Source organism: Trachemys scripta, chromosome 3 (assembly GCF_013100865.1).
Source record: "Trachemys scripta elegans isolate TJP31775 chromosome 3, CAS_Tse_1.0, whole genome shotgun sequence".
Classification (NCBI taxonomy): Eukaryota; Metazoa; Chordata; order Testudines; family Emydidae; genus Trachemys; species Trachemys scripta.
Genome location: NC_048300.1, coordinates 19,232,551 through 19,260,041, shown reverse-complemented (window position 1 = coordinate 19,260,041; position 27,491 = coordinate 19,232,551). Strand labels below are relative to the sequence as shown.

Below are 27,491 nucleotides of genomic sequence, written 5' to 3'. Positions count from 1 at the left end.
GGAAGATTCATGAGTAGTTTGCATTTACTGACACTGAACTTCATCCATTGTTACATATTCACCTTGCTTGGTCAAACGTCTCAAGTTCTTCTGGTCCTGACTAATTTAAACAACATCTAAATTTTGCTTCCTCACTACTTATCAGTTTCCAAGCAATTATTTATACAGTGAACATAAGTACATAGAGAACCTTGGGCCACACACCTGTTGTGCTTTCACTATGAAAATAGATTAAATGGTCACTTTTGTTATCTCCTAAAGTTTTTGATCCATGGCACTATTTTGTCTTTCATCTTATGAGAAACTTATTGTTGGTAGCCTCTGAGGAACCTTATCAAAAGTTATTATTTTCCTTTGTAGACACCACGCTGGTTAATCTATGATTTTCCAGATAGCATTATTTTACTTGGCAAATTTGGTTAAAATGATAATTACAAGTACATACAGAAGACTTACTAGTCTATGATTTCCCACATATTGCCAGAGCTTTTTTTAAATACAGATACAACATTGTTACATTCCAACCTTCTGGAATAATAGCTGTCTTTAAATAAGATTAACAGCTCAGCCATTTCATACTTAAGCTCCTTCAGAAATCTCAGATATATACCATGTGGGCCTGGTGACTGCTTCACCAGTTTGCTCCAGTACCTGACACATTACAAGAAAGAAAATGTCCCCTGGCCATCATCATCTGCAGTAAAGACTGAGTCAAAGAAAACCTAACCACTAGACTCAAGGTGGATGACACTATCCAGCAAGGTGTGTCTAGAGAACTGTACTTTTCCTGTTCCAGAATGTAACTAGGGCTACTAAACACTTGATACAGATCATACTGTACAGAAATGGCAACAGCTCATGTTCTGTTCTCTGATCACGTATACTATACTAAGTATCATGACAAGATTTTGGTCTGCTGCGACTATGCACAAGCCCTGCTTCCCCCTCCTCTCGGAATTGTATAAATAAATCAATGAAGGTGATGTACAACCAAATGAGTCAGACTGTTGCCACTGGTCCAAGAACAAAGTTAACAATTTAAGAAATTTGAATGCATGAGTTTACGATGCTTCCTAACCAGTCACTTCCTTCAGAAACCAATGGTCCTGTTCGTCAGTATGCCTGGTTTAAGTGAAAGAGTCAATCAAATTAACCATACTTTTGATTAGTGATAAAGCATTAATCTTTAATGAACATACGAGGGTTTACATTAAATTACTTAAATATTGTGTCAAAAGATCAGACATTATGCCTGAATGAAAACAGACTGCAAAAGCAGCCCTACTTTCTTCTGAGCTTCCCAATCAAGTCGAAGGAGGCTGAGCAGAACTGGTGTTATTTCTATACACATTAGCTGTGTACTAAGCTCTCCAGCCACAATATCTGTATATTGGATACAGAGTCCCAAATTAAAGTCCTGGGTCTTAGAATCTTTCAGCTGCTCTGCTCGCCACAGCTCTAATATTGCCATAGACTTTTGATGGAGGGCTTCCTGCAGAGAAGACAGACAGACATTATAAAATGGTATTGACAGATAATCATTAGTACAAACTCTGCTGTAAGATTGAGGCTGCTTTTGAAACCTCAAGGTGTCTGCATTACTGCCAAGGTAATTTGCCGTGACTGACAAGAGGCTCGAAAAGAAATTATCAGCTTGTCAACAGATTATTAATGAAACATCTGGGTAAAATATATATCAAATTCCAATATAAAGGAGAAGATAGCCACTAGGCTTTGGTAAAGCTTTGCAATTAGTTGCAAGTAGTATAAGTTTGCTGTTTACAAGTGATTTTTCTGCAGAAATCATTCCTAGCTGGAGATGATAGTGTCCAATATGTAATTTGGCAAAGCTTGTGCTAACTTTTCATTTGATAACCCAATATTGTAAGAGTTTCAACTCATCTGTTTTAGCTAGTTCTAAACAACAAAAGCCAGAAACAGGAAGTGTCACTAGTGAGCGCAGCCCTCTGTGGATGTTCAACACTCCATTCCCTGCTCTGCTTAACGCACGAAGTTGAGAGGTACACATGCAGGGAGCGATTCTGCTATCTTTACTCTGCAACAATTGGAGTACCTAGGAGCAGAAGATCTTTCCCAAGAGCAGCAGTCAAGAACGAGGTGAGTAAATCTATGAGTTCAGATTCAGAATAATCCTCTGGCAAAAAAAAGTTAAGCCCTACTTAAAGTAGCAATGATTGCAGTTTCCCCTTAAATACAAATCTTACAACAAAGCAGTGTTTTTGCACAATGGACTGAGGTTAGTTAACAGGGCTTACCTAAAATGAGATTGCAAATTGCTGTTCGTGCCATCTTAATATTCTGAAAAGATCCTAAAATATGAATTTTCCTGTAACAAGGAACCAAAACAGTGTTATTTGGGAAAGGTTTTTGCCTTTAAGCATGTAGTTAATGTTGCGGTATTCAAGTGAATTTGAGATTCAAGAATTAACGCACTAGATCTTTGGAATCCATTTGTACTTTGTTGCCAGTCTTGCATTATTAATTACACCACTTGTAACAAGTATGACTGAGATGGTGTTTTCCTTTCACTTCATGCTACCAACAACGGGTGGAATCTCTGTCCTATAGTCTTTTCGGATACATAATTTATTTCCAAAGATGTTACGATTAGCTCGCTTGATGGTGCCAAGTTTGGAGAGGTCAAGATTTTGAGTTGTTGTGTGATGAGAGTAGTTGTAACCAAGTTTAAAAGCAGTGACTGGAGGAGAAACTGATCTGGAAGTCCAAGACCACACTTCCCATTTAAAGACAGTAAGCATGCCAAACAATGAATAACTCATTGCTATCCTCTACCCTTTTGAATGCAACTTGTGCATGCTCACATTTGTAGACGCAAACTATATATCTCCACTCCAGCTATCACATGAAGATGCACCTTCCCCTGCATTTTATTTAGTGGGTACAACTTGCATCTACAAAAGAGAAGAGGCTGAACTGCCCTCCCTCTGGAAGCTTATCCTTTAAAATCTCCTCAAACATGGAAGCATTAGAACAAGTCCCCATCAACTTCCCTTCACCAGATCATTCCACTGAATAGCTCAAATTCAGCCATAGAGGGGGGCTAATTTGTGCTTGACTTTAAACATGTATTTTCATATTTTGAGCACCTTCCATCTTTATAACCAGAACATGGCTACCTGTCATGTGTACATTCTTTCAAATTTCATACCTCTTCACTGATACTGTTTGAGCTTCCTGCAATTTAGGAAACGTACAATTCTGGGGGACACCATTCAGCTACCATCGGAACATATCTCCCCAACCCATTCAGCTTCCAGTGATGTTGCCTTAGATGCTGATCCTACTATTGGCTCCTAAGGAGCATTCCTCTTTCATTACCATGTAGGCCAAGAATTCAATCACTTTGAAGATGTTAGCATTCATTGGTTTGGAGAGCAAGAATCTTGAACGATCCCCATCATGTAGAACTGTCCCTACATTTACATGCACAACATGACATTCTGGGTTATTGCACAGAAGGAAAGAATCGATAAAGGATCAAATACAAGTTTTAGGAACCGCACATTGCCTAGAAATTAAATGTGAGAAGGAGAGTCTACTTACGAGTCAGCAAGAACTATTCGTGTCCTGGTTACATTTTCTATAGTGAATTTGGTTTTTCCACCTTTTCCTGCTATTCTTCCTATTGCTCTAGAAAGGTGATCTCCTTTCAAAGGCTTGACTAAAGCAGAAGGGAAAAAACTGCATTTCATTAGCCAATAGCAATATTTATTTCTATAGCAGCTTTTAGGGTCTTTCAAATCACTTTACAAACAGGAAACAGTTTTAAAATTCCTCTATGGTGATAGGGAAACACTAAACAGAGATTATTTTATTCATTACAGTGGGACATCAGCTCACCCCAGAGGTAGCAGTGTTTCAGAGAGGAGTAATAAAGTGATCTCTGTGTAGAACTAACAGGAATCAGTCCTCAAGTGGTTGGGGAACAAGGACCAATTCCTGAGTGAGTTGGGAGAGGATCAAAACAATTAACATGCTCATGTAGAACAGAACTGAAATTAGAAACATCCAGGGTTTTATACCACCCATATTCCTTTGTATCTGTGCACCTTCCATTAGTGCATTCAGCAATGTAACTAACATCTGTCAGTTGTTGTTCGTGTTCTCTCATTCTCTCCCCAGGGGGAGAACTACACATGCAGCGGAGTGCTAGGATTTATTTTGTTTTTTGTTTGCTGCTCCAATCAGCATTCGATGAGTGGAGTCAGGTGTGGGGCAGATGGGCCAAAACACAATTCTACTCCCCAGTCTAAAACCCAGAGCTATGGTATTCCCTAACAAACACCCAGAATGTCACTTTTCAAATTCACTACACACTTCCTCCTTTTGGCAAGGAGAAGGGTACCTACATCATTATTTGTCAGAAATAAGCAGCAGAGATTAGGAATACAGGCTTTCATAAACCAGATGAGAACTAACCTGACAAGTCTGATACACTGCTTTTAACACTGAACAAAGTGTTGATGTTTTAGGAGAAATGCAATTGTGCTACCACCACGCACCTAGACAATTTTGTACCACTGTATGTAGGAGTAAAAAGTTCTTTCTTGACCCATAAGGTGAGCAATGTACATCCCCGAGGAGAATTACATGCTTTTTCAAGACTGCGCAGAGTGTTACTGATCATGTTATCCAACCTTTTAAAGAAAGATTGACCTCCCACAGCAGTGAACTACACTGGCTGACTACTTACTACAGGAAGCAATATTTCCACTACATGATTTTACCTGTCCTAAATTCAAGTGAAAGGTGTCACACTTGCCTTTGAATTCAGAATCAGTTTTGCAATGCTGCTTATTTTTGCTAAATACCGCCGTAGCAGATGTCGATTAACCCACGCAATGTTTTTAAAAATTACAGCACAGGTTTGCTGATTCTCACGTTCCTATTTAGACGCTGAACTCCTTGGGACAAGGTCTGTCTTATTTTGTACAGCATCAGGCATAGTGCCACTGCTCAAACACTACATGAGCCCAATAATCCTCATGACAAACTAGAATCACCCTACTTTTCAGCTAAGAAGTAACAGGGAGTGCTATATTGAGGTCTCATTACTAAGACTGCTGCTTTTGCAAAATACACTAGAGTAGTATTATCATAAATATGTGACAAATTCAGTTATACTACTGTCCAGTATCTCTGATTCATGCTGTTTGCTTATATACTAAGCTGCAAAACAACTCATAATGGATCTCAAGTTCTACTGAATATTAAAGGCAATTTTCTTTTGGGCAGAGAACATGACACCTGATGCACTATTGAAAGTTCTGCAACAGAAGACACTTACCATCTGTAACTTCAAAAGATTCTAGAAATAGGTCATCTAACCTAACGAGAGCAAGAGCATCCTAAAATATTAAAAAGATTTTGTTATAACACTGTAGCATACAGATAGGAAAACATGTTTAAGGAGCTGCATCATAAACTACTACTTTTTTTTTTTTTTTTTTTTAAACAGACACCTCTAAAGCTTAATTTAAAATGCATCAAATGGTCTGATGCTTCTTCAAAAAGTTAATCTTACTAAAAGTACATGAATATAAGCAAAATAGTGAATTCAAACAAACATCTATGCAAATATAGATCGATAGCTAGACAGACAGACACCAGAGATTCAACATATCCCTTCAGAGTGGTTTTGAAATAAAATGTTTACACAACACACACCCCTCCAGCTTTACAAAGGCAAGCTTACTGTACCATTGTGTTGGGAAACTAGAGAAAACCTATGCCCCATAACCAGCATCCCTGTAGCAAGCCTGCACAGAAGCCAGCAGGTTTCTATTATCCCTACTTATATCACAATTTAGACTAGGTGACCAGGACCACTTGGCTGCTGAAGACTCACCTCAACTTGAAATCCAAGAATAAATGCTTTCACAAAGTCAGCTGCTTTCGTCAGAGCACTTACATCTTTTGTCTCTTTACAAGTCTACATGATAAACAAATTAAGTTGCATGTGAGAGAGAGATCAGGACTTGAGAAATTTACCGAACACCTTCTAGTCCAAGAACTCAGTAAACTCACCAGGCTGAAATACACCAGTTCCCCAAGCCAACCCCCTCCTGTCTGATCTATTGCTTGGGTCCAAAGACCCTGGAGTTCTGCTGAATTAGCACTGCCTTCAATTAATGCTGGCCCTCCACCATGAGAATTTATGTTGCTCCCCAGACCACTAAATCAGTGCTGGGCAGCCTCTGTCCCCACCAAGTCAGTTTATGACCAAAGTCCTCTGCCAGAATGGTGGGGGACTGAGGTTTTCCTTCTCCTGGAACAAACCCCATGCCATCCTAAAACAGAGAGCTGCAAAATAAGAAGCAGGGAGGCACTAGACAGTTTGACAACCACCAGCAGCAGGCCCCATCTACCAGAGTATTGAGAACTTGTATGAATGGAATCCTCGCTAGCATCTCCTTCCAACACAGGGAAGTGTGTGTTGGGATTCCTGCCAACAGCTGCCAAGGACCGTGGGGGGAGGGGGGGGGAGAGCCACAATTTTGGCCAGATTGAGATTAAAGTTAATGATTGGACAACTATGAAATTTAACCTAGGGATGTGGTGGATCTTCCATAATTTGAAGTCCTTAGATCAAACTGGATTTCTTTCTAAAGATATGCCCTAGATCAAATAGACATTATGAGCTTGATACAAATGTTGCTGAGTATGCTATCCAGGAGGTCAGACTAGCTCATAGTGATTACTTGGGGCCTTATCTACAAATTTATGAGACATCAGAATGATATGCAAAAATGCAGGTCTGGACAAGGAGATAGGACAAGGAGAGGCAGTTGTGAGTCAGCAGCATAAAGGAGATAGTCAAAGTCATAAAATATCTTAACGAAAAAAGGTGACCAACAATGAAGTCTTGTGTGACCTCCACCAAAATTTGGAGAGGAGACTAAGAGGAGGACCCTCCAATGAAACACTAGAGGCAGAGTAACACAGGAGGATAACCACAAAAGTCAAGAGCAAACAAAATTTCAAGAGCAATAAATTAGACAGCAATGAAGTCAGACAACTGGTCAAGAAAAATGAGCGAGGAGAAACTTGACAAATCTCATGGCTTGAAGTGCATCACTAAAGACTCTGGTGAGAGTGGAAGCTTTGTATTCTGGAGGCTTTTTTTCAAATCTCCTCCCTCTAAAGCATCAGGGATGGTCATGGCTGGAGATGGGCCAGTGGACAGGGTGGGCTGTGCTCGGAGGTGTACTGAACATTCCCTCTCAGGTAATTAGCTGGATGGTTTTTGCTCACTTGATCAGGATCTAACGGTTGACCATATGAAGGAATTCTCTCTCAAGTAAGACTGGCAATGGCCTTGCAGGTTTTTCCACCTTCCTCGGCAGCGTGTGGATGTGGGTCACTTGCCAGGATTATCTGGCCATCTCAATCATTTCCCTGCCACTGTAGGGGCCTCAGACATTAGGACAGACTAAGGCCTGGTCCCCACTAAGCCCCCACTTTGGACTAAGGTACGCAAATTCTGCTACGTTAATAACTTAGCTGAATTCGAAGTACCTTAGTCCGAACTTACCGCGGGTCCAAACGCGGCAGGGAGGCTCCCCCATCGATGCCGCGTACTCCTCTCGCCGAGCTGGAGTACCGGCGTCGACAGCGAGCACTTCCGGGATCGATCCCAGAACATCGATTGCCTGCCGCCGGACCCTCCGGTAAGTGTAGACGTACCCTAAGACGCAGCTCTCTATGGTACATAGTCTAGGCTCCTATGGGCTGTAATCATAGAATATCAGGGTTGGAAGGGACCTCGGGAGGTCATCTAGTCAAACCCCCTGCTCAAAGCAGGACGAATCCCCAACTATTTTGGTCTAACTTCGATTGTTGGTGTATGCAGGGAGGTGTCAATGGCCTGTGACATAAAGGTCAGATTACACAATCTGGTGGTCCCGCCAGGTCTTAAAACTCTATATTAGAGTTTAGTGGGCAGAAGCATGACTGGTGAGGGTCTACGATGGAAACAGAAGAAAAGAACCCCACGCAGTGACTGCAAGGGAGAGCGAGTTCAGAGATGTAGGGGGAAGAGATTGGACAATCATTTGAAGGTGATATGGGATTAAGGTGGGCTTTTTTCCGATTTATATTTTAAAATTGGGGAGACCAAATCACGTTTGTAATGAGCATGGAAAGAACCAAAGTACCTGTTGGCAGGGCGGGGGGAGATAAGACAAAAAGGGCTGGGGATTCTGGAGCAGGTGGAGGAGGAAAGCAAACAAAGTCTCAGTGAGAAGCAGAATGTGCTAGGGGCTGACGGAGGAGATCATGCTGGATTTTAATCAGTGTTTCCTTTGTCGGTGGGAGACATTTAGTTTTTAAAAAAAAGGAAAACGGACTACATTTGTAGAACATTTCAATATTGTTATCCTCAAGAGGGGATACCAAAAAGGTTAGTAATGCCTTCCTCTAATTGTTCAAACACATTCTACAGTCTCAAAAAACAGCAGTTTATAAATCTCCAATTTTCCAAATTAGATTTTATGTATATTACAAATAAGATCTATGACCAAATCACAACTGTCAAAAAACAAGACATTGTATAATGAAGACATTTGTGCAGGCTTATCTACTGTAAGTCGTGTAGTGGCTACTGTACTTGGAATAAGATTTACTGATCAGGGGAAAGTTACCAGTAGCTTCCACATTTCAACTCTTAAATTTGAAAATGTGGCTTTTAAAAATTAATCCAGAACACATCTTAATAAAAGTATTACAACATGCTATAAATATAGTTACCCACATGTCAGGGGCTTAACACAAGCTTTAGACAGGCTGTTAAAAGTTGTTAAGCTGCGTAGGCAGTCAATAAGAATGTTAGTTATGGCTGCAACTATCACTTTTGATATCCCAAGTGACTTGAGCGTAGTCCATTAGGCAGAAGGAACACATGAGCTAAGTAATTATGGTTGCTTGTCTGCTATGATGAATAACAGTCATTATCAGATTTGGCAGCCCAAAAAACATAACTAAAACCATTTACATACGTGTTATACAGTCTTAACTATTTACAAAGCATTGCATTCTGCAATCAGATCTAGTGACTGGGTCTGTTAAAAAACTGATTTTTCCTTCCCTTACAGTGATGTCGAATTAGAGCGATAAACAGCCTCTGGGTCAGTATTGCTAGGGGGTTAATGCCTTTCTCTAAGTTTTATTTATTGCTTTACGAGTAAAGTACTTGAGGATACAACTGTTAAGTTTTAGTTTGATCCTATATGTTTTACAGGGCTCCACTTTAGTTTCCTATAGCTCGTAAGTGGGATCTAGATAATTAATAAGTTTTTGTGCTACAAACAAATACAAGAGATAGCAAAAGATAAGTTTTCCAACTCAGCTGAACTGAGGTGCTGCATGAAAATGCCAGGAAAGAGCTTTCTCCTTACCTTGATTTCTACATTTCTTGTTTTTAAGTTAAATCTGATTTGAAGATGCAGGTGTTCTACAATAGGTGTGAATATTTTCATCCAGTTTTCTTTCAAAGGAGTATATCTGTTTGCTGGTACAGGAATTTTCCTCATTTCATCTTTTCCACTCTAGAAAGAAAAAAAAGTTTAAGCAGCACTAACCACCACTATGATCATTCTTGCCAAAAGACAGCCTATCAGAGTGCTCAATCATCAAATCATGCTTTTGCCTTGAAGTCACTATAACAATGAAAGAAAAAAAAGTGGTAGAGAAAAATATCAGGGAATCCAAAATTTATACTGCCAGAGCACTGAAAGAAGTTTTATAGCAATATTTTACTTATGATGGATGAGATTAAATATCAGTATTTATTGGGAAGAGGCAATGCCAAGGAACTGGAGAGTTATTATCAAGTCCTTCAACTTTTAAAAGGCTGAAACTTCTTGCTGCAAATGTTTTTCTATCTACTCCTGCTTAGTTTCCAAACAGTGTTCTTCAACTCCAAGTTAACAAGCTCATCTTCACTGGGGAAAAAGTGTGTGTGGAGATTAAACTTACTATATAGCTAAAGGGACACAGTCCACTAAAAAGGTCACACTTCTATCTAAAAGTGTCTGCCTATCATTCCTAATATTACTTTAGCTGAATGACAAAACGTTTGCTTTTTTTCTAGTTTGTTTACTTTTTGCATCAGACAGCACACTACTTACTGGTCTCATTGTTTCCCCTGTATAGTCAAGGTCTCATGTTTGTGAGCAGAAACAAAGGAAACAAACCATTACAAAGGTATATAGCCGCAAAACCACAGAAGTTTGCCGGTGGACTCAAGACCGTATCTAGTACCTACAACTACTTTTTTCTGTCTTTTTTTAAAGCTGATTGGCTTTCAAGTTAACAACGCCCCTTTAACAGGACCGCTTCTGCCGGCAGGGAGGTGAAATCTAACAAGGTCTCAACCATCTCCCCCCTGCCACACACACACATAGCGCCCTTATTTACCTTGCAAAAACAGCAGCACCAGGGCGACAGGGCACCGCTCAAACCTACTTCACTCATGTTTTAACCGGGTCCCAACCCCGCTACAACCCGGAGCGCTGCGCTGCCACACGGCTGGAGGACACAGCGACGTGTCACTCTAGGAGCTGAGCCTACGTGCCAGCGTCCCCGGGCTCTGCACCAACAGGCCGGGGCCCTCGGCACGGCGGGGGCACAGGGGAGCTTTGTCCCCCGCAGCAGCCGGCTCGCTGACAGCGAACGGGAACTCGGTGGCAGCGGAAGGGGCAGCGCGGGGGCTCCGGGCAGCGGCTGACTCCGCCCGGCTGGTTCTAGCTAGACGGGCAGGGCCCGTCCCCGCCACAGCCCCCCCGGAGACCGGACCGGGGCCCGGCACGTCCCGGCTCACCCTGAGCGCGTCCCCGGAGACGGGCGGGAAGTTGGGCCTCTTGCTGGGCCGGGGCTGCCCCGTGTCCATGCGGCTCCCGCCGCCCCCATCCAGCTCGGCCGCCCGCCGCTTCCGTTTGCTCCGCTTGGGGACCCTGATGAAGCCCCCGGCCTCCGTCGCGCTCTGGGTGTCCGGGGTCGCGCCGGGGTCGCCCCTCCCGGTCCCTTCCTCCGCGGGCTCCTCCATGCGACACTTCACACGTGCGGGCGGAGCCGGGCTAAGGGCTGACGCAGTCCGGAACCGCAGAGACGTCACTTCCGTCCTCAGGCCCCCATCACGGAACTCCCAGGAGCCCTCCGTGATGCCTGACCAGGAGGGTGGGCTGAGCTGAGCCCCGGATGTGACCGTTGGGCCTGCGCACCTGGCATGTGTGTAGTCGCCACAGGCCGCGGCGGTTGGGGCGGCGCCGGCGCGCAGTATGTCGGGCGCGGGGCTGGAGAAGCCGCAGCTGATCACGCACGTGCAGCAGTCGCTGAACTACACCGTGTTCGAGTGCAAATGGGTCCCGTGCAGCGCGCGCCTCCTCTGCCTCGGCAGCGTCCCGCGCGGCACCGGCGTCATCCAGCTCTACGAGCTGCAGAGCGGCCGCCTCAGCCTGCTGCGCGAGGTGAGTGTCCGGCCGGCCCGGGGCCGCCCCCGGGGGTTGCCGCTCACACACTGACAACCCCGTCCCCCGCCCCGTGAGCTGCTCTCTGTCCCGGCGGCTGTCCGCAGGCCCCAGGGCAATCCTGCGCCTCCCGCCCACACGGCCCCGGCTCCGCCAGGCGTGGTTGCTATAGCAACGCGGGGGCACGCGCCAGCCCTGCGTGGAGTCCGCTGCAGAGCACAAGCCTGTGGCGACACCGGCCCGTCAGCCATCCCGGCCCCCTGCCGCGTGGAAGCACAAAACTATCCTCCGACTTCTTAAAATGGTCCCACCATGTAGACGTGGCCACTGCAAAACTGCAGAGAATGGGCCCACTTGTCTCTCCCCTCCAGACAGACGAGAGATGGAAAAGTTCTGGTCAGGCCATTCAGTCCGTCCCCCTGCGGTCATCAATCAGGGACACGAATTTCACTTCAGATGCTACATTTTAATGGCACCTTTTGGGCTTGTCTACACTGGCACTTTACAGCGCTGCAACTTGCTCAGGGGTGTGAAAAAACACCCCCCTGCGCGCTGCAAGGTGCCAGTGTAGACACTGCACCAGCGCTGGGAGCTGTTCCCCTCCTTGAGGTGGGTTTTTTTATAGCGCTGGGAGAGCTTTCTCCTAGTACTTTGCCACGACTACACAGCCACGTTAAAGCACTGCTGCAGCCAGCACTTTAATGTTGCTAGTGAAGACATGCCCTCAATCTGAAATGACCCCGAAGTCAGCTGGTAAAACATATGTAGCAGTGAAATGCAGTCATCACTGGAGTGAAGGGCGGCAATCAAATTGCACACAGGATGCTTCTAAATGTGGATGGGGGAGGAAGGAGAACATTGCCAAGGTAAAAATGTAAACAATAACCTTTCAGGCCAACTTTGTGTCATTAAAAATAACATAAACCCAATTAAAAAAAACAAACTTTTAAGGGCATCTTTAAAATGCATCTACGTCAGTGACAGGTATTACATTGATATTTCCTAGAAACTGGTTAGCTTCATTTCTCACTTTGTGCTGCTGCCACAACAGCATACAAGCTATATGCATTGTGGGAGGGTGTGAAGAGATGGTGAAGGAGTGGTACCACTGAGGCTCTTTTAAAATAGGTTTAAAATTTTCTGCCAAGCAACTTCAATGGCATTTAAATATCCTAGCTGTATTGTATAGAGTTCTTTTCTCCCCTCCCCCCCATTAAACGTAATACATTAGAAATGTGAAAGGAACGTTTTAATTTTTCTCCTTATCTTTTAAAAATTAGTCTGACTTCTTGCTTTTCAACTCAGGATGGCAAAAACCTTCTGTCTGTAACATTTTTTCTTGATTTGAGGCAAAATATTTTTTGTTGTTGTAATTAGAGTAGTACCTTCTTGCTGCATTTGGGGATCTCAAGGATTTTAACACACACCTTGCAGTAATGCTGGCTGCTAATTTGCTTTCTAAAATCAGCTCAGGTAGCTTTTTCTGCTGTATGTATATATGACTGTGTTATCCAGTGCACTGTTCCTAATCGAGATTTTACAAATCAGACTGTACTTTATTTAGATTTTAGACCAGGATGTGCTGCCAAAATTTTAACAAGAGCTCATATATTTCCACTTCAGCCATGTCACCTCCATAGCAGAAAAAACAATCCATATTCCTCCCTTACCCCCAAACTATAATATGCATCCTCCAGCCCACTACTCTTTGACCTTAAATGCTTCTCACTAACTCGCTGAGGTTCCTCTGACTGGGTCCTCTACCTGTCATCTTTTCTGTTCATCAGTTGTGGGGGTTAGGGGGAAATGCCACCTCCTCTCTAAATCAATTTCTCTCCATTACTGTCTCACAACTGTGCACATAGCCAGGCTAATGATTTTGGGAATGTTATTGGGAACATACCCACATTTGTCTGCTCCTCGTTAAAAGGAATTGGGATGACTGGGCATCGTTAGGTTTCAACAGCCTCCTGTTACGGAGATGTAGCCTAGTTACATTCTTGCCTGCTCTCACGTTGGGAGGGTGCGATTTAAAGCTCCAACTCCTGGATTCATGTGATTGTGGGAATCTCATCTTCTATTTAAAAACAACAATAAAAATTCCTAGTGCTCTGGCTGTGGTGAAAAGTTTCAAAATGTGACCTTGAGTGCCTAAAACCCAGAGGGCAAATAAAAATAATAATAATTTTTTTTTAATCTCATCATTTTGGAAGTCTAATTCATGATTTTTGATCCATTTAGCTTTAATAATCTTTTCACATCAGTTTATTTTAGTTAGACTTGAAAATGATATCTTTTCAAGTAAAATTCTCAAAACTTACTGTTTGTTTTAAAGGAATGCTGAAATTCTCCTTCATAAGGTCCACTGTTTGGCCACGTAACTAAGGACTTTCATGAGTCCTCTCCACGTTGAGTGGTTGTAGGTATTCAGTCAGTAGCTACATGTATACATTGTTGATTACACTAGTTATACAAGGTTTCATCAATTTTAGGCACCATGATGGCTTTTTTAGGTGCACAGACTACTACATGGAGCAGCTGTTTTTTAAATTGAAGTAAGCTTTGAGGATTTACTAATCTGCAGTAACAATAGTGCCTCAGTTGTATAAAGCGAGTTTAAGATCTACAGGGACAATAGTACATAAACTTTCTCAATTTATAGGGTTCTGTAGGGATGCAACATAGAAGGCACACAAACAGTCTTGCTCCAGACTAATAGAAAGAATGACTTAATTATCTCTTATGTTCATGCTAGCAGATCTCTGAGAAGAGCTAAAATTCCCTCTGCTATATATTTGCAAATCAGTAGAGACAACAGCCTTTGAGTATCATTAGTGAGAGGGGTAGAGGGAAGGAGAATGAGTGATTATTTTGTTAGAAGCTCATTAAAATCAAATCCACACTATGCAGTGATATGAAATTTTAAAATCATAGAATAAACTGAAGTGTGGTATACCTTTGTCAAATAATATTTTATTTGCATTTCATACTAAATATCTTATTGAAAGTTCACTGCTAGTAGTGTGGCTTTCAAGCAGCTGCTTATCCATTGTGTGGTTTTGTTGAGATTTTTTTAATATGCTGACAAAAAATTTACCCTTTTTAGATTGAAAAGGCCAAACCTATTAAATGTGGAACTTTTGGTGCTACATCTCTACAGCAGAGATATCTAGCTACTGGGGACTTTGGTGGAAACCTTAATATATGGTAAGAATACTAGCTCCTCTCAGGATACCCCTTACTGTACATGATATACTTGAACTCACAGTTCGGGCCTATTGTATTTCCCCTATTTTTTTGTGTTTATCTGTTTTATAGTTGTGCCTAGGGATCCCAGTCATGGATCAGATCCCCTTGAGTGCTAGGCACTGCATATACACTCAAATGGAGACAATCTCTGTTTGAAGAGTTTACATCCTAAGTAAAACTATTGAACAAAATTAAGACAAAACACAATATTGTCGATTCATTTAAATCTTCTATTTCCAGGTAGCAGAAAGCTGTTCCTATTCCTAAAGGTTCCTCTTGTGGAAAAAGAACAGAAGTATGTGTATATATAAAATGGCCCATTTCCAGCAATTAACAAGAAGATATGAGGAACTGTAGGGGGGTGGAAAATAAGCATGGGGAAATAGTTTTACTTTGGGCCATTTTCATTACCACTACAAACAGTTCTTTTTCTATCCTGCTGATAAAAGATCACCTTAACTGATCACTCTCCTTATAGTGTGTATGGTAACACCCATTGTTTCATGTTCTCTGTGTGTATGTGTGTGTATATATATTATATATCTTCCTACTGTATTTTCCACTACATGCATCGGATGAAGTGGGCTGTAACCCACGAAAGCTTATGCTCAAATAAATTTGTTAGTCTCTAAGGTGCCACTAGTACTCCTGTTCTTTTTGCGGATACAGACTAACACGGCTGCTACTCTGAAACTTGTCTTGTGGAAAAGAGGCTTTTGGGTAAAAAAATAACAGCCATATATGTTCTAGCAGTTTTTAAAATGAAGTTTATTTTTAACATTCAATTTACAGTTCAGATTATGAATACTTTTTTCCTAATGCTTTGGATATTGTCACCAACAGCCCGATTCAGAGAACATGTTCAGATTAATTCAAGTAGGTAATTTTTTTGAAAATATAAAAGGAAACCTTTACAGACTTTCAAAATAGATTTTATTTATCTGATACAATTTATTAGCATTCCACCAAGACACTAGTGACAGATTCCATTTCATTGGAATATTAAGAATGGTATTGACAGAGAGAGACTGTTAGTTTGTATGGTTGTTCTTTAAATGACAAGGAATTGAGGAGAGACAAAGCAGAATTGGAAAATTGGAAGAAAAATAAGAACCTGGGAGGATTCCAGATAGACAACCAGTATTAAAGCACAAATGATGGACTTTCCTTTAAAGATGAAGCGCTTCAGGCAGAGAATTGGTTAAAATGCATCCAAAGGGTCATCTTAAATCCCCACTGAAGATACAGTTAGCTACAACATTTTGTCCAAGTCCATCCTAATAAACGATATTAAAAGTTTGTAATGTGGGGATTCTAATTTTTTGGAGTTGTCCTAGACTAAAATACTATTCTAAAATTTTTATACCAAATATAAATGTGAGTAGTACGATGTCACGCAACTTGTAGGACAGTGAGAAGTTTAACATAGAAAAATGAATTGAATAGCGTGACGAACTGGGACTGTTCTTACTGTGGTCTGTGAATGCTGACAGGGCAGTGTGGCTAGGATAGTCTGCATTGGGGGATGGGAGACTGACCGATGGAGAATACCTGAGCATGTAACATGAGAACCCAGGAAGGGGTTAGAGGCCAGGTGACACCTTTGCCCGGGAAACTGAGCAAAGGCTGTGGAAGGGGTCGCTGAAGGCAGAGTTTCAGGAGCTGGCTGGTGATATGGCTGGGAGGCAGACGGGGCTCTGACCTCCTAAGGGGGCTGGGGCGCCCTGGGACCCCAAGATGGACCTAACTGAGGGGGGGGTCTTGTTGTCTGTGCCTGCAAGACCTGTCTTGGACTGTATTCCTGTCGTCTAAATAAATCTTCTGCTTTACTGGCTGGCTGAGAGTCATGGTGAATCGCAGGAAGCCGGGGGTGCAGGGCCTTGTGTCCCCCCACACTCCGTGACAAATAGTAAAGCAGATATCCTCAATAGCGTGTTACGTGGCTCTTTGTGTTTGGGTGGATCGAGATCTGTATGCACTGTTCCCTTTAACCAGTATTGTTGTAAGCTTCCAGCTGCTTGGCTTCAACATGCTTTTTCATAAATGACATTCAGTACCTAGATGTAGCCATCAGGGAAATAACCTGCTTCCTTCCCTGACGAACCAAGGGATAAACCCCCCCTCCCCCATGTACTTATTCGCTACACTGATACTGACTTAGACTCTTTAATACATTCCATGGGTGGCATACCCGAGCCCACTTATCCACTGACACTTTAAAAACTCCCGCACCCCAATCTGGGTCTATGCTGGTTATATGACATGTATGTATCTCATGATCCTTGTAACCGATGCCTGTAATCCCTCTTAACTCAAGCCTGACCCCAGATGTACAGTACCTTCCCTCTTAACTTGTGTATATTTAATTTTAAACATTAATAAAAAATGTAAATCTGTTCTCTCAAAGAAATTTCTGCTTCACAGAACTTAGCCAGCTTTAGTTGCATTCTGATCCCTAATTGAGGGAAATTATTTTCTTGCTCATTCTGACCAGTGATTTGTGCAATACTGACTGAGACTAGCTGATTTTAAATGATTGACTAGTTAAGGCACATAGCTGCCAGGGCAGATTCATTTGCATGGTAAGAGTGAATAGTCAGATGACTATGAGAGATCCATACTTTTTTTTTTTGAGGTAATAGAGCAATTCTGAACAGCCTCAAAAGTAGATTAAATCATACACATGAGTGGGGAAACAGTTTTACCCTTTTCCATTTTAGACATTTCTAGAAGAAAGCCTCATGGTTGTAACTTTGCAGTTTTGTTCTCAGCACAAGTCTGAGACATGTTGCATTTGTAGCCTACATTCGGATACCGCATTCCCTCCCTTTTGTACAGTAAAGTAGAGCACCATGGAACACGTATACAATGTACTGTCTGTTCCTTTCTGTTGTCTAGGAACTTGGAAGCTCCAGAGATTCCAGTATACTCTGTGAAGGGCCATAAAGAAATCATAAATAGTATAGATGGCGTAGGTGGCTTAGGGATTGGAGAAGGAGCACCAGAAATTGTGACTGGGAGCCGAGATGGTGAGTTAGCAAACCTTAAAGTTTTTAATCTTTGCCAAGAAAATACTATTTAGAAGATTTGATTGGAGTTTGTGGGCCCAGTCTGCATTGACTTTACAAGAAACTTTAAAAACTGGCCTAATCCTGTTGTGAACTTGGTTACAGCCAAACAAGATAAAATACAGTTTAGCCAGCTCATGTGGGGCCTAGAAAGAATTGGTTAGCAGCAGCTTATCCAGTTGGGAACATCCACTGCCTTAATTTACTTTCTTCCATGTAAATCATAGTGCCACATTACTGGTGCTTTTGAACTAACTCCCCTTCTAGGGTCTGGCTTATCAACATAAATAACAATTCAATTCAAAGCAAGTCTTCTAGCTCACTCTCCAAGACTTCACAGTCCTTTCAAGCCCTCCCTAGATTCAAACAGTTTCTTTTCGCTGATGGTGCAGGGCCAGTGAATGGGCTCCCTCCCACACTCTTCTTGACTGTTAGTCCAGATCCAAGGCCTCCAGTCTGGCCTTTCTTATAGACCCTCCTAACTGAGGTTCCCTTGTCCAGCAGGCTTAGCCTCCTCAGGGGTCTCTCTCTTCACTAACTGACTGAGCCATAGGTGTTTCCTATACTGTAGCCATGTCAGAGGACTTACTTTAGCTTGGCATGTCCTTCCTACAAGTCCCAGAATGCCACTTCTTAAAGCAGCCAAGGCTGGCTGACTCAAGGTCACAGCTGCCCTTAAAGGGATAGAGGCCCTGTTACACATTGTCATGCCTTTTGGTGTTCATGTATAAGGTGGAATCTTTTAAAGCCATTTGCAACTTTTTTTAAGCAGCTGCTGATAGCTATAACAGAGGCAGCTTCTGTATCTACAGGTGGCTCCTGTGACTGCTGCTGTTAGCCCTATGATATGTTGAAAATTCCCCAATGAGGACTGAACTTTGTCTCCCCCTCCCCCCCCCCCAAAAAAAATCATGGTTTTGAAAACCAATGCAATTAAATGTGGGGGTGGGGAGGAGATGGCAGTTTACACTTGAGTGCCAGTGGGAAAGCTGGTTTGCTACTTAAGTTTTGTTGATTGCCAGAGTTATTGATTGCTCCAATCCATTACCACACCTTGGCAGTTATTTTTCTTTGCCTAGTGAATTTGGCAGTGCCGAGGTTGGTCTGTTCAACCATGGGAACCCCTGGTTGCCATCAGATAAGGTTACAATTATATTGCAACCAGATCTGTATGCTGTTTGTTCTATTTTGAGTCCATCACGGGACAAAGTTTTCATTTAGAGGTTGTAGCAAAAAAACAAAAAACAAACATCAACATAATGGAGAGTGGGAGGGAACGAATATGAAACAAGGTAAATACAAACTATGGCAAATGAGCTGTGGAAACTGTACCACTTCCATGGAGTGATGATAGGGTTAGAAAGAAGGAAGAAAGCCAGAACTTAAAACAAACTATATACAATTCTGTTTATCAAAGTGAATCATACTATTCCTTAGTTGAAATTGGATAGACTGTGTATCAGTGAACTTGTAAAGTATTGAAACAAATCCTTTTCCTCATTTCTGCTCTGTTTTTCTTTCCGTAAGTGCAGTCAGCTTTGTTAGAGAACAGACATGCAAATGTTTGTAATGTCTTCCCTAAAGCAAGTTGAAGAGTGGAGAATGCATACAATACGCGACTGTATTAGTAATCTAAAATCCAGTATAATTATTATTACAGGAACCGTGAAAGTGTGGGACCCAAGACAAAAAGATACACCTGTTGCTAATATGGAGCCAGTACAAGGCGAGAGCAAGAGAGACTGCTGGACAGTAGCATTTGGTAAATTGATAAGCTTTTCAGTCTGTAACTTGCAAGCAACAAAATATCTATCCATCTGGTCTGCCACTGGAAGCAGGGGGGCAATAATCAAGACAATCAAAACAAACAAATCGTGACTCTTTCTGTTAAACTTTCTGAGGCAAGAAATGTGATAGTGTCCAACTTATACTATTGCTGTACTTTTTAACCCATGCCATTCTTGCAGTGCCTTTTGGTTATGGGAAATGGCCAATTACTGCTTTTCCTTCCTCTCATATGGCTCTTCTGTGTTCAGTTGTGTATGGAGGAAATAAACTGGGATTTACACTGAAGATATTTAGTGCATCTTTCCCTTTAGTTGTACATTTTCATTCAGAAATAATCTGATCCTTCTGCCTTTCCTGATGTGAATAGTCTTTACACATGCAAATGGGACTTCAATGGGATAACTTGCATAAGTAAAGACTATATAAGTACCTTAGTACCTCATACAGTAATTAAGTTTTGTATGGAGATCGCCATAGCAGATGCTGCTTTTCACTGCTCTCGTGTTCGTTAGCTTTTGCTTACTACGTAGTATTGTTATTCATTGCCTTTTTGCAAAAACTTTCCCAAAACCATCAAAGACAAGTCTTGCAACATACTCTGAAAACAATCAGGTTTGGACCTGATTTACAGAAAGACATAAGGCTATTCCACAGACAGTGGCCTCCTGCAGTGGAGGTCTTATCTCTGACTCTGGAAAGGTTAATCCCAGTACTTCTAGCTGCATTGTCCAGGAAGAATTTAGCTGACTCAGTGGATTGAGCGCCTGTCTCTGACGTAGCACAGCTCCAACTTAAGTGCTTTAAATATTAAGAGCAGAGTGTTGAACTGGGAGCTAATGGAGTGAGCAGAGTATCCGTCTGTGTTTTCAGCATTTTTCTTGCTAAGGAGACCAGTTGCTGTGTTCTGTACAAGCTGATATTTTTGGGTTCCTCCATCATTAGCCAGAAATTCAGTGAGTTAAATTGATCAGCCTAGTAATAAATGCGTGGATTACTGTCATTAAATCCATAGTAAAAGCTGTAGTTTTCTGGTAAAATAATGGAAGGCATTGCTTATTACTGTTGCTATCTAAATGTTCAGAATTAGTGATAACTCCACTAAGGTCTTGTCTACATGTACAGTGCTGCTGCGCCTCTGTAACACTTAGTGAAGACACTACCTATGCCGTTGGGAGAGCTTCTCCATTTGGTGTAGGTTCTCCACCTCCCCAAGAGTTAGCAGTTATGTTAATGAGAGAAGACCTTCTGTCGATATACAGCTGTCTATATCGGGAGTTAGGTCGATATAACTGTGTCACGCAGAGGTGTGGATTTTCCATACTCTTTAGTGATGTACTTATATTGACAAAAGTTTGTTGTGTAAACCAGGACTAAGACCTAGAGACTGTGTGTGTGTGTGTGTGTGTGTGTGTGTGTGTGTGTATATATATATATAGAGAGAGAGAGAGAGATACCTATCTCATAGAGCTGGAAGGGACCCTGAAAGGTCATTGAGTCCAGCCCCCTGCCTTCACTAGCAGGACCAAGTACTGATTTTGCCCCAGAGTCTCTAAGGTGCCCCCTCAAGGATTGAACACACAACCCTGGGTTTAGCAGGCTAATGCTCAAACCACTGAGCTATCCCTCCCTCCTACTACCTTGAGAAGTGATGTGCAGAGCCTTCACTAGCTTCTCATTAGTTCCTTTTCCCTTCAGCATTGCTTAAATCTTGCCTGAGTTCAGTCTGAGCCATCTGCTCATCACCCTGCTGCTAATTTCTTTCAGACAGTGATGCATAGGTGATCGTGTCAGCTGAGAAGGCATTACAGAGCTTGGTGTCACCAATGTATTTTTGGCAACAGCTCCCATATCTCTCAGATCCTTTCCAAGAGTTCTACAGCTACTGAAGATGAGGGAGACAGTTTTGATCTCTGTGGAACTCCATATGCGAGGGCTCTTAGAGATGAGCCGCTTTTTGTCATAATTTCTTGGGTCCTGTTTGAGAGAAATGATTCATAATAGTGTTGCATCATCCCCTACAGCTAGGTCTTGTAAGCAGGTCAGTAGTGCTCTATGATGGAATGTGGTGAAGACTGCAAGAGAAGGTCTACTAAAGTTGTCTCTGTGCAGTGCTGTACTGCAAAGTCGGTGTATGGTTCAGAGTACAGTCAGATGCCGCATGCTTTTGGATTACTTATGTGAGTAGGAGTATCAGGATCAGGCACATCATCTGCTGTTTAGAGAATATTGTATTTTTAAATTGCATGAATTAAATATATTAGAATATTTTCTGAAAATTCATCATATTATATAGGAGCAGAGAGAAGTTGTCTGTAGTTTTCCAGGCACCAACATCTATTTGAACTGATATGCAGAAATTGGTTATTAGACCCAGGAAGATATATTGGTAAGAAGACGCATCCATTTCTGGAGGAGATGCATACATTTATGAGGTGGTGTATGCAATTTAGGCAGAAATCAGGGGGGTGAGCAGTTGGATACTTTTGTTTTAAGGGGTAGAACTAGCTATTTTGAAGACTACTTGAAAATCAGACCCTTCACCTAACACATTAATTACAAACATTCCAATTACATTTCTGGCACAAATACAGGTTAAAATTGCAGGCGTTCGTTCATGACTGTTTTACAGTGTGATGGGGATAATTTTTTATACATCTAAATAGTTCTCTCTTTATTTCCAGGCAATGCCTACAATCAAGAGGAGCGTGTTGTGTGTGCTGGCTATGACAATGGTGACATTAAATTATTTGACCTAAAAAACATGTCATTGCGATGGGAGACCAACATTAAGAATGGGGTAATATGTCATAAAGGCATGTTTTAATTTATATTTGTTTGTAATGTGGAAGAATTAAAGGGTCAGTGTATCTATTTGAAACCTACTCAGATTCTCACCAGGATAAAATCTACAGAGGATTTTTTCTCCACTGGGCCAACAAATCCTAGTTCATGGATTCTTAGGTTGGGGATCATTCTTTTCTTTATGGCTAGATGGACAGGCCCTGAAACTCATTTCTTTTGTAACTTGGGCTCACAGCAGGGAAGAGGTTGAGAACTATTGTCCTATTTTGTTTGTTTTCAGAGTATTCTGCAGGTCCTATCAATTTATGCAGGTATTTTGAGAGCATGCTGTTTGAGTGGGTTCAGGTGTTTTTAGATGATTTTGTTGAATCTTGTTATGTCTTAAGTCAGTTGCATTCTTATTACCATTGTAAATGTACCTAGAGATTATGATGGCCCATATTTTACAAATCTAAAATAAATCCTTCTTCGGTGATAAGCTGACTTTCAGAATGAATGTGTGTGTGTTTATATTTCCAGGTTTGCAGTGTGGAGTTTGACAGGAAAGATATAAATATGAATAAATTAGTGGCCACATCGCTCGAAGGAAAGTTTCATGTTTTTGATATGAGAACTCAGCATCCAACCAAAGGTTTTGCCTCCATTTCAGAGAAGGTACAGTATAAGGGAAGGCTGTTCTTGTTAAGGGAGAAATGTCATACTTACTCTTGCAAAGCTGCTCTGGAAACCTTGCAAGCTTAAAGTTATTACATAGGAGGTGTGAGGATGGGCAGATTGAATGTTCATTGGCAGTCATATGATGTGATGAGACCCCATCATCCAACTGACTTCAATGGGATTTGTGAGTGCTAGGTACCTGTTAACATCTGACCTTAACTTCAGAAAACATGAACCAACCATATGAAAGGTAACATACATCACTTCAAGAGGTGGAAAGTGGGGAAGGCTTTCTGTATGTTGCTGTGTGGGGGACTCAGGCTCAGCTTCTGCTCCTGATCTACTCCCTGAGGAGGAGGGAGTGTTGTCATTTAGCAGAGTTTCCTTTTGTCCATTTAAGGCCAGGGTTTTTGTGGGTGGACTTGGCCAGAAGGATGCTCACCACAATATGAGATATTGAGGAGGATGTAAAAGCAGAGAAATGAGATATGTGGAGGATGTCCACTACTTGCAGGCCAGCGGGACATATGTGAATATTGAGTTCTCTCTAGATGTGATAGCCTATCCTGGAGCACACCACTTATTAGCTATCAGAGATGATGGTCTTTTCCAGGGCTTTAGTATTCTTATTTATTGGTTTAATAAGTAGATGTGTACCCTGGAAGTTTAATGTAAAAGTGATTGCAATCTAAAGTGATGGGATTTGAATCTTAATTGTATCCCAAGATAAAATGAGTTATTCTGAGTCTAGTGCAATGGTGTTTCTCAGAAAGTTTCATTCTGGGAACCACTAAGGGTCCACAGAAAAACAAGCAGTTTGTGACTGGGGATATAGGAAGTGGAGGTAGGTCCAGAGAGAAGATCTTCTATACAATGGTCTACAGAATGCAAAAGATGGAGAATCTTTGCCCTAGTGGCCTCTCTCTTCCTCCCCAATATCTCTTACCCACCATATTATTTGGTGCAGGTCCTGTATGAGTAGCAGTCTGACAGAGTAAAATTCACTGGCAAGACCGGGCATTTTAATGATAAATTTACTCATGTGACTGTTTTAAATAATAATAGGTCAATGTCAATCTATTATCCTTAATTTGCTTCTTTTTGACATCATCGAAGCTTGTAATAGATGAAACGTATTAATAATTTATTTGGTATTCATGGCAATCAAAACATTAAAATGAAAATCCTATCATAATTTGTGTTAATTCCTTTTGGGACATATGCAAAAACTTGCTTACTAGCAGAGATTTATAATTGAAGCCTTTTTGGTTTGTTCTGCATCTTGCTACATGACCTGCTTACATGATTTAGATTTGAATTTTATATTTACTCATTTTTTCATGGCTTTTGTGATATGTTTGATAGCAAATTCTGGTAATTGTTGAAAAGAGTCATAGGCTAACGGTAATAATTATCTTTATAATGACTACTTCATATCTAAATATGGAAATCCAGTAGTTAGATGATTTTTGTACCTAATTATGGCCTTGCAAGCACATATGCACGTTTAACTTTACTTACCTTACTAGTCATACTGAAGGTGAATACTCCCTTGAAAGCAACTACTAATATGCTTAAAGTTACTGTAATCACTCACAGATATATTTATCAGGGCTTAAGTCCTTACTTACAAGACTAATCTGTAACTAATTTTTGTCTAACTCTGGTATTTATTAGGCTCACAAATCCACCATGTGGCAAGTTCGGCACCTGCCACAGAACAGGGATATCTTTATCACTAGTGGAGGAGCTGGGAGCCTTCATCTCTGGAAATAGTAAGTGTTCACTATCCACTCTAAATTAGGTGAAAAAATAACAAAACTACCATGTATTGTAAAAAATCTTCCTGGAAAATGAGTATGGGGCCCATGTTCAAACCAAAAATATATTTAAATTCATTAAATTACAAACAGTAGGTAATTTCTCACACCATGGCAGGACTTGATAATAGAGACTGAAAAAGTCCCTGCTGTAACTTGATTGGCATTGTGGGTTTACGACAAGGATGAATTTGGCCCTTGATCTTTAACCTAATATAATCAAGATCTAAATTATATTGTCAGTTAATGAGATGTTAAACTGAATAATAGATTTCTTAAAATTCTTGTTGTAGCAGGTATTGCTGAGAAGTGTATAAAAAGCTTTGGACTTAAATTATTTAATAACACTTAGCATTTTACATATTAGAAGCTCTGTGCAAACATAAGTTAGTCATCATAGCAACTCCATGAGGTAAGTTAATATTATCCTTATAGTTATATATAGAAAGCTGAGAGACAGACGTTAAGTCGCTTGCGCAAGGGTAAAAACTAAACAGCTAACAAGTGACAAAGGGTATGTTAGAATTTGGGTGTTTCTGTCTCACTGCTTTATGCTTAGTTCACTAGACAATGCTGCTTTGCACATTTAGGATCTAATCCTGAGAGTCAAGGGGAGTTCATGGAGGATCCCTAGTCAGTTCCTCTGTGCAGAATGAGCTGGATCCAGAGGACTGTACTTGGGGTGTATGTTCTCTACATGGCACAGAGCACTGCTCTGCGGTAACACTTCACATGGTAACAAGGAGTGGACAGAGCCAATGGATCCTTCAGTTTCATCCCCTGGCCACCCTCTCTTACTCCTGTGTGTGGACTTTCTAAGCACCAGTGGAGCCTACTTCAGATGGAGTGGCTCCATAGCCTGGAAGTGAGAGATGCCTGGCTTGGTTACTGGCGCTTGGATGTTGGGGGTCTGAATTTGTTCCTTAACACAGGGTTCAAATGGTGCTGATGGCCTTGTATGGATTCCCTGAACTGGGGTGAACTTTATCATGTAGCATTATATCCCTTATTCACTTAAATTGACTTAGCTGGATTAACTATGATTCAGTATATTTAGCACAGATATTTTCAGTGTCTCTAGGAAACCCGAGACACCTTCTAATTGGACTTGTGAAAAACAAACAAATATGTGCGTTTGTGGGTGGGTATTTCTTGTAGTGTTTGTCTATGATACATATTCTAAAACCATGCTTGTCTGGTTTTATTTCTTTCTTATTGGCAGTGAGTACCCTGCTCAGCGCTCAAAGAAGGATTCTGAAGGAGTTGAGATGGGGGTTGCAGGTTCAGTCAGTCTCTTACAGAATGTGACTTTATCAACACAGCCCATTTCTAGCCTTGATTGGAGCCCTGACAAAAGGGGTCTGTGTGTCTGCAGTGCTTTTGACCAGACTGTGAGGGTACTGATAGTTACGAAGCTCAGCAAGATTTGACAAAAAACGGATTTTCAGGACAAAAGCGACATAGTCTGCGGGGTGTATATAAAAGAGACTTTGTTATTTATAACTTGAATGTCTCCTTTAACAAAGCTGGTTTAAAGAATTAAAAAACAGATCTTTCTATTGAAAGTTCAGATAAATTAAGTTACAGTTGTTTGACTACATACTATGCTGCTGTTAGTTGGAAAAAGTTGCCTAGGCTTAACTTTTTTACCTTCTAATGTAAATTTACCTTTCAAATAAAATGTGCCTTCTGCTTAGTGTGTTTAAAATATCTGCAAGTTCAGAAATTATTTTAAACTGTATCTTCTCAATGTAAATTGCTTTTTTTCTTCAGTAGCACTATTCTGTTCACTCTTGTTAAATTGTTTGCTTTGTATGTTTTTATCATATATTTTCCATTCTTAGTTATTAGGAAAACTATCCTATGATCCATCCTAGAAAATACATTGAAGGGATAGTAAATTTCTCTGACCTTACTTGACCATATTTGGCAGAGTGTGTTTGTTAAAGTGACTCAGATTACTTCAATACATTTAAACACTTATTTAAAAACTAAGGATTTTTAAACTGAGGATTTCAGGTTTTAAACATGTTTAATGAATCACCCTTTTCATGGAGATGGTATTGTAATTAAGATGTTCAGCAAAATGAGCAGTTTTTGTTATGGATCACTTTATATTCTTCTGTTCATTTTTAATTAATTTGTTACACACTATCCTACAATAAAAATATGTCGTGTGTTATTGTAATGTGAAGTATATTACCCAAGAAACAGAGATGCGGGGGAAGAATACATTTAATTAGGTTTGCAACAAAGGAAACAGTTTGTAGCAAGAAACTGGATTTGCTGCAGAATGATGTATTTCTTCCTGGTTTCTTCATTTTTGTTGTTTCTACCTTTAAAAGCTTTGTACAGCAGCCAAAGTAGTGGGATTTTTGATCAAATTAACCAACTGTGACGGGTTGGATCACAGAAACCCCCTTGGGAGCTGCCACCCGATGTGCAAAGACTACCCCTGCTTCTGTTTTCCCTGCCAGCTCAGGACTCCAGCACCCTGTCTTGCTGAGCCAGACACTCCTGTTTGGCTCCACACACAGATCCAGGGTCTGAATCTCCTGTCCCAAAGCTGCAAGTTTACCTGAAAACAGCTCGCAGTAGCG

General features: G+C 41.3%; 2 protein-coding genes across 2 annotated transcripts; one reads left to right on the top strand and one right to left on the bottom strand.

The window, feature by feature from the left end:
• Positions 1–1,165: 1,165 nt before the first annotated feature.
• Positions 1,166–11,290, bottom strand: PNO1 (partner of NOB1 homolog). The gene is given in 8 exon segments (XM_034764247.1): positions 1,166–1,492; positions 2,277–2,347; positions 3,586–3,703; positions 5,330–5,390; positions 5,891–5,974; positions 9,438–9,587; positions 10,862–11,221; positions 11,224–11,290. Coding segments are annotated over 8 exon segments (957 nt in total). The 5' UTR covers positions 11,269–11,290; the 3' UTR covers positions 1,166–1,424.
• WDR92 (WD repeat domain 92) lies at positions 11,284–27,079 on the top strand. The gene is made up of 8 exons (XM_034764246.1): positions 11,284–11,507; positions 14,614–14,714; positions 17,655–17,785; positions 19,485–19,586; positions 22,294–22,409; positions 22,934–23,068; positions 24,749–24,846; positions 26,114–27,079. Exons 1-8 carry the CDS (start codon positions 11,319–11,321, stop codon positions 26,319–26,321), a joined length of 1,080 nt encoding a protein of 359 aa, XP_034620137.1. The 5' UTR covers positions 11,284–11,318; the 3' UTR covers positions 26,322–27,079.
• The last annotated feature ends 412 nt before the right edge of the window (positions 27,080–27,491 follow it).

Excerpts from the sequence above, each read along its gene's own strand:
- WDR92 (XM_034764246.1), top strand. The coding sequence starts at position 11,319 with ATGTCGGGCGCGGGGCTGGAGAAGCCGCAGCTGATCACGCACGTGCAG. Across the intron at positions 23,069-24,748 it reads TTGCCTCCATTTCAGAGAAG|GCTCACAAATCCACCATGTG; the intron begins GTACAGTATAAG and ends GGTATTTATTAG. Across the intron at positions 24,847-26,113 it reads AGCCTTCATCTCTGGAAATA|TGAGTACCCTGCTCAGCGCT; the intron begins GTAAGTGTTCAC and ends TCTTATTGGCAG.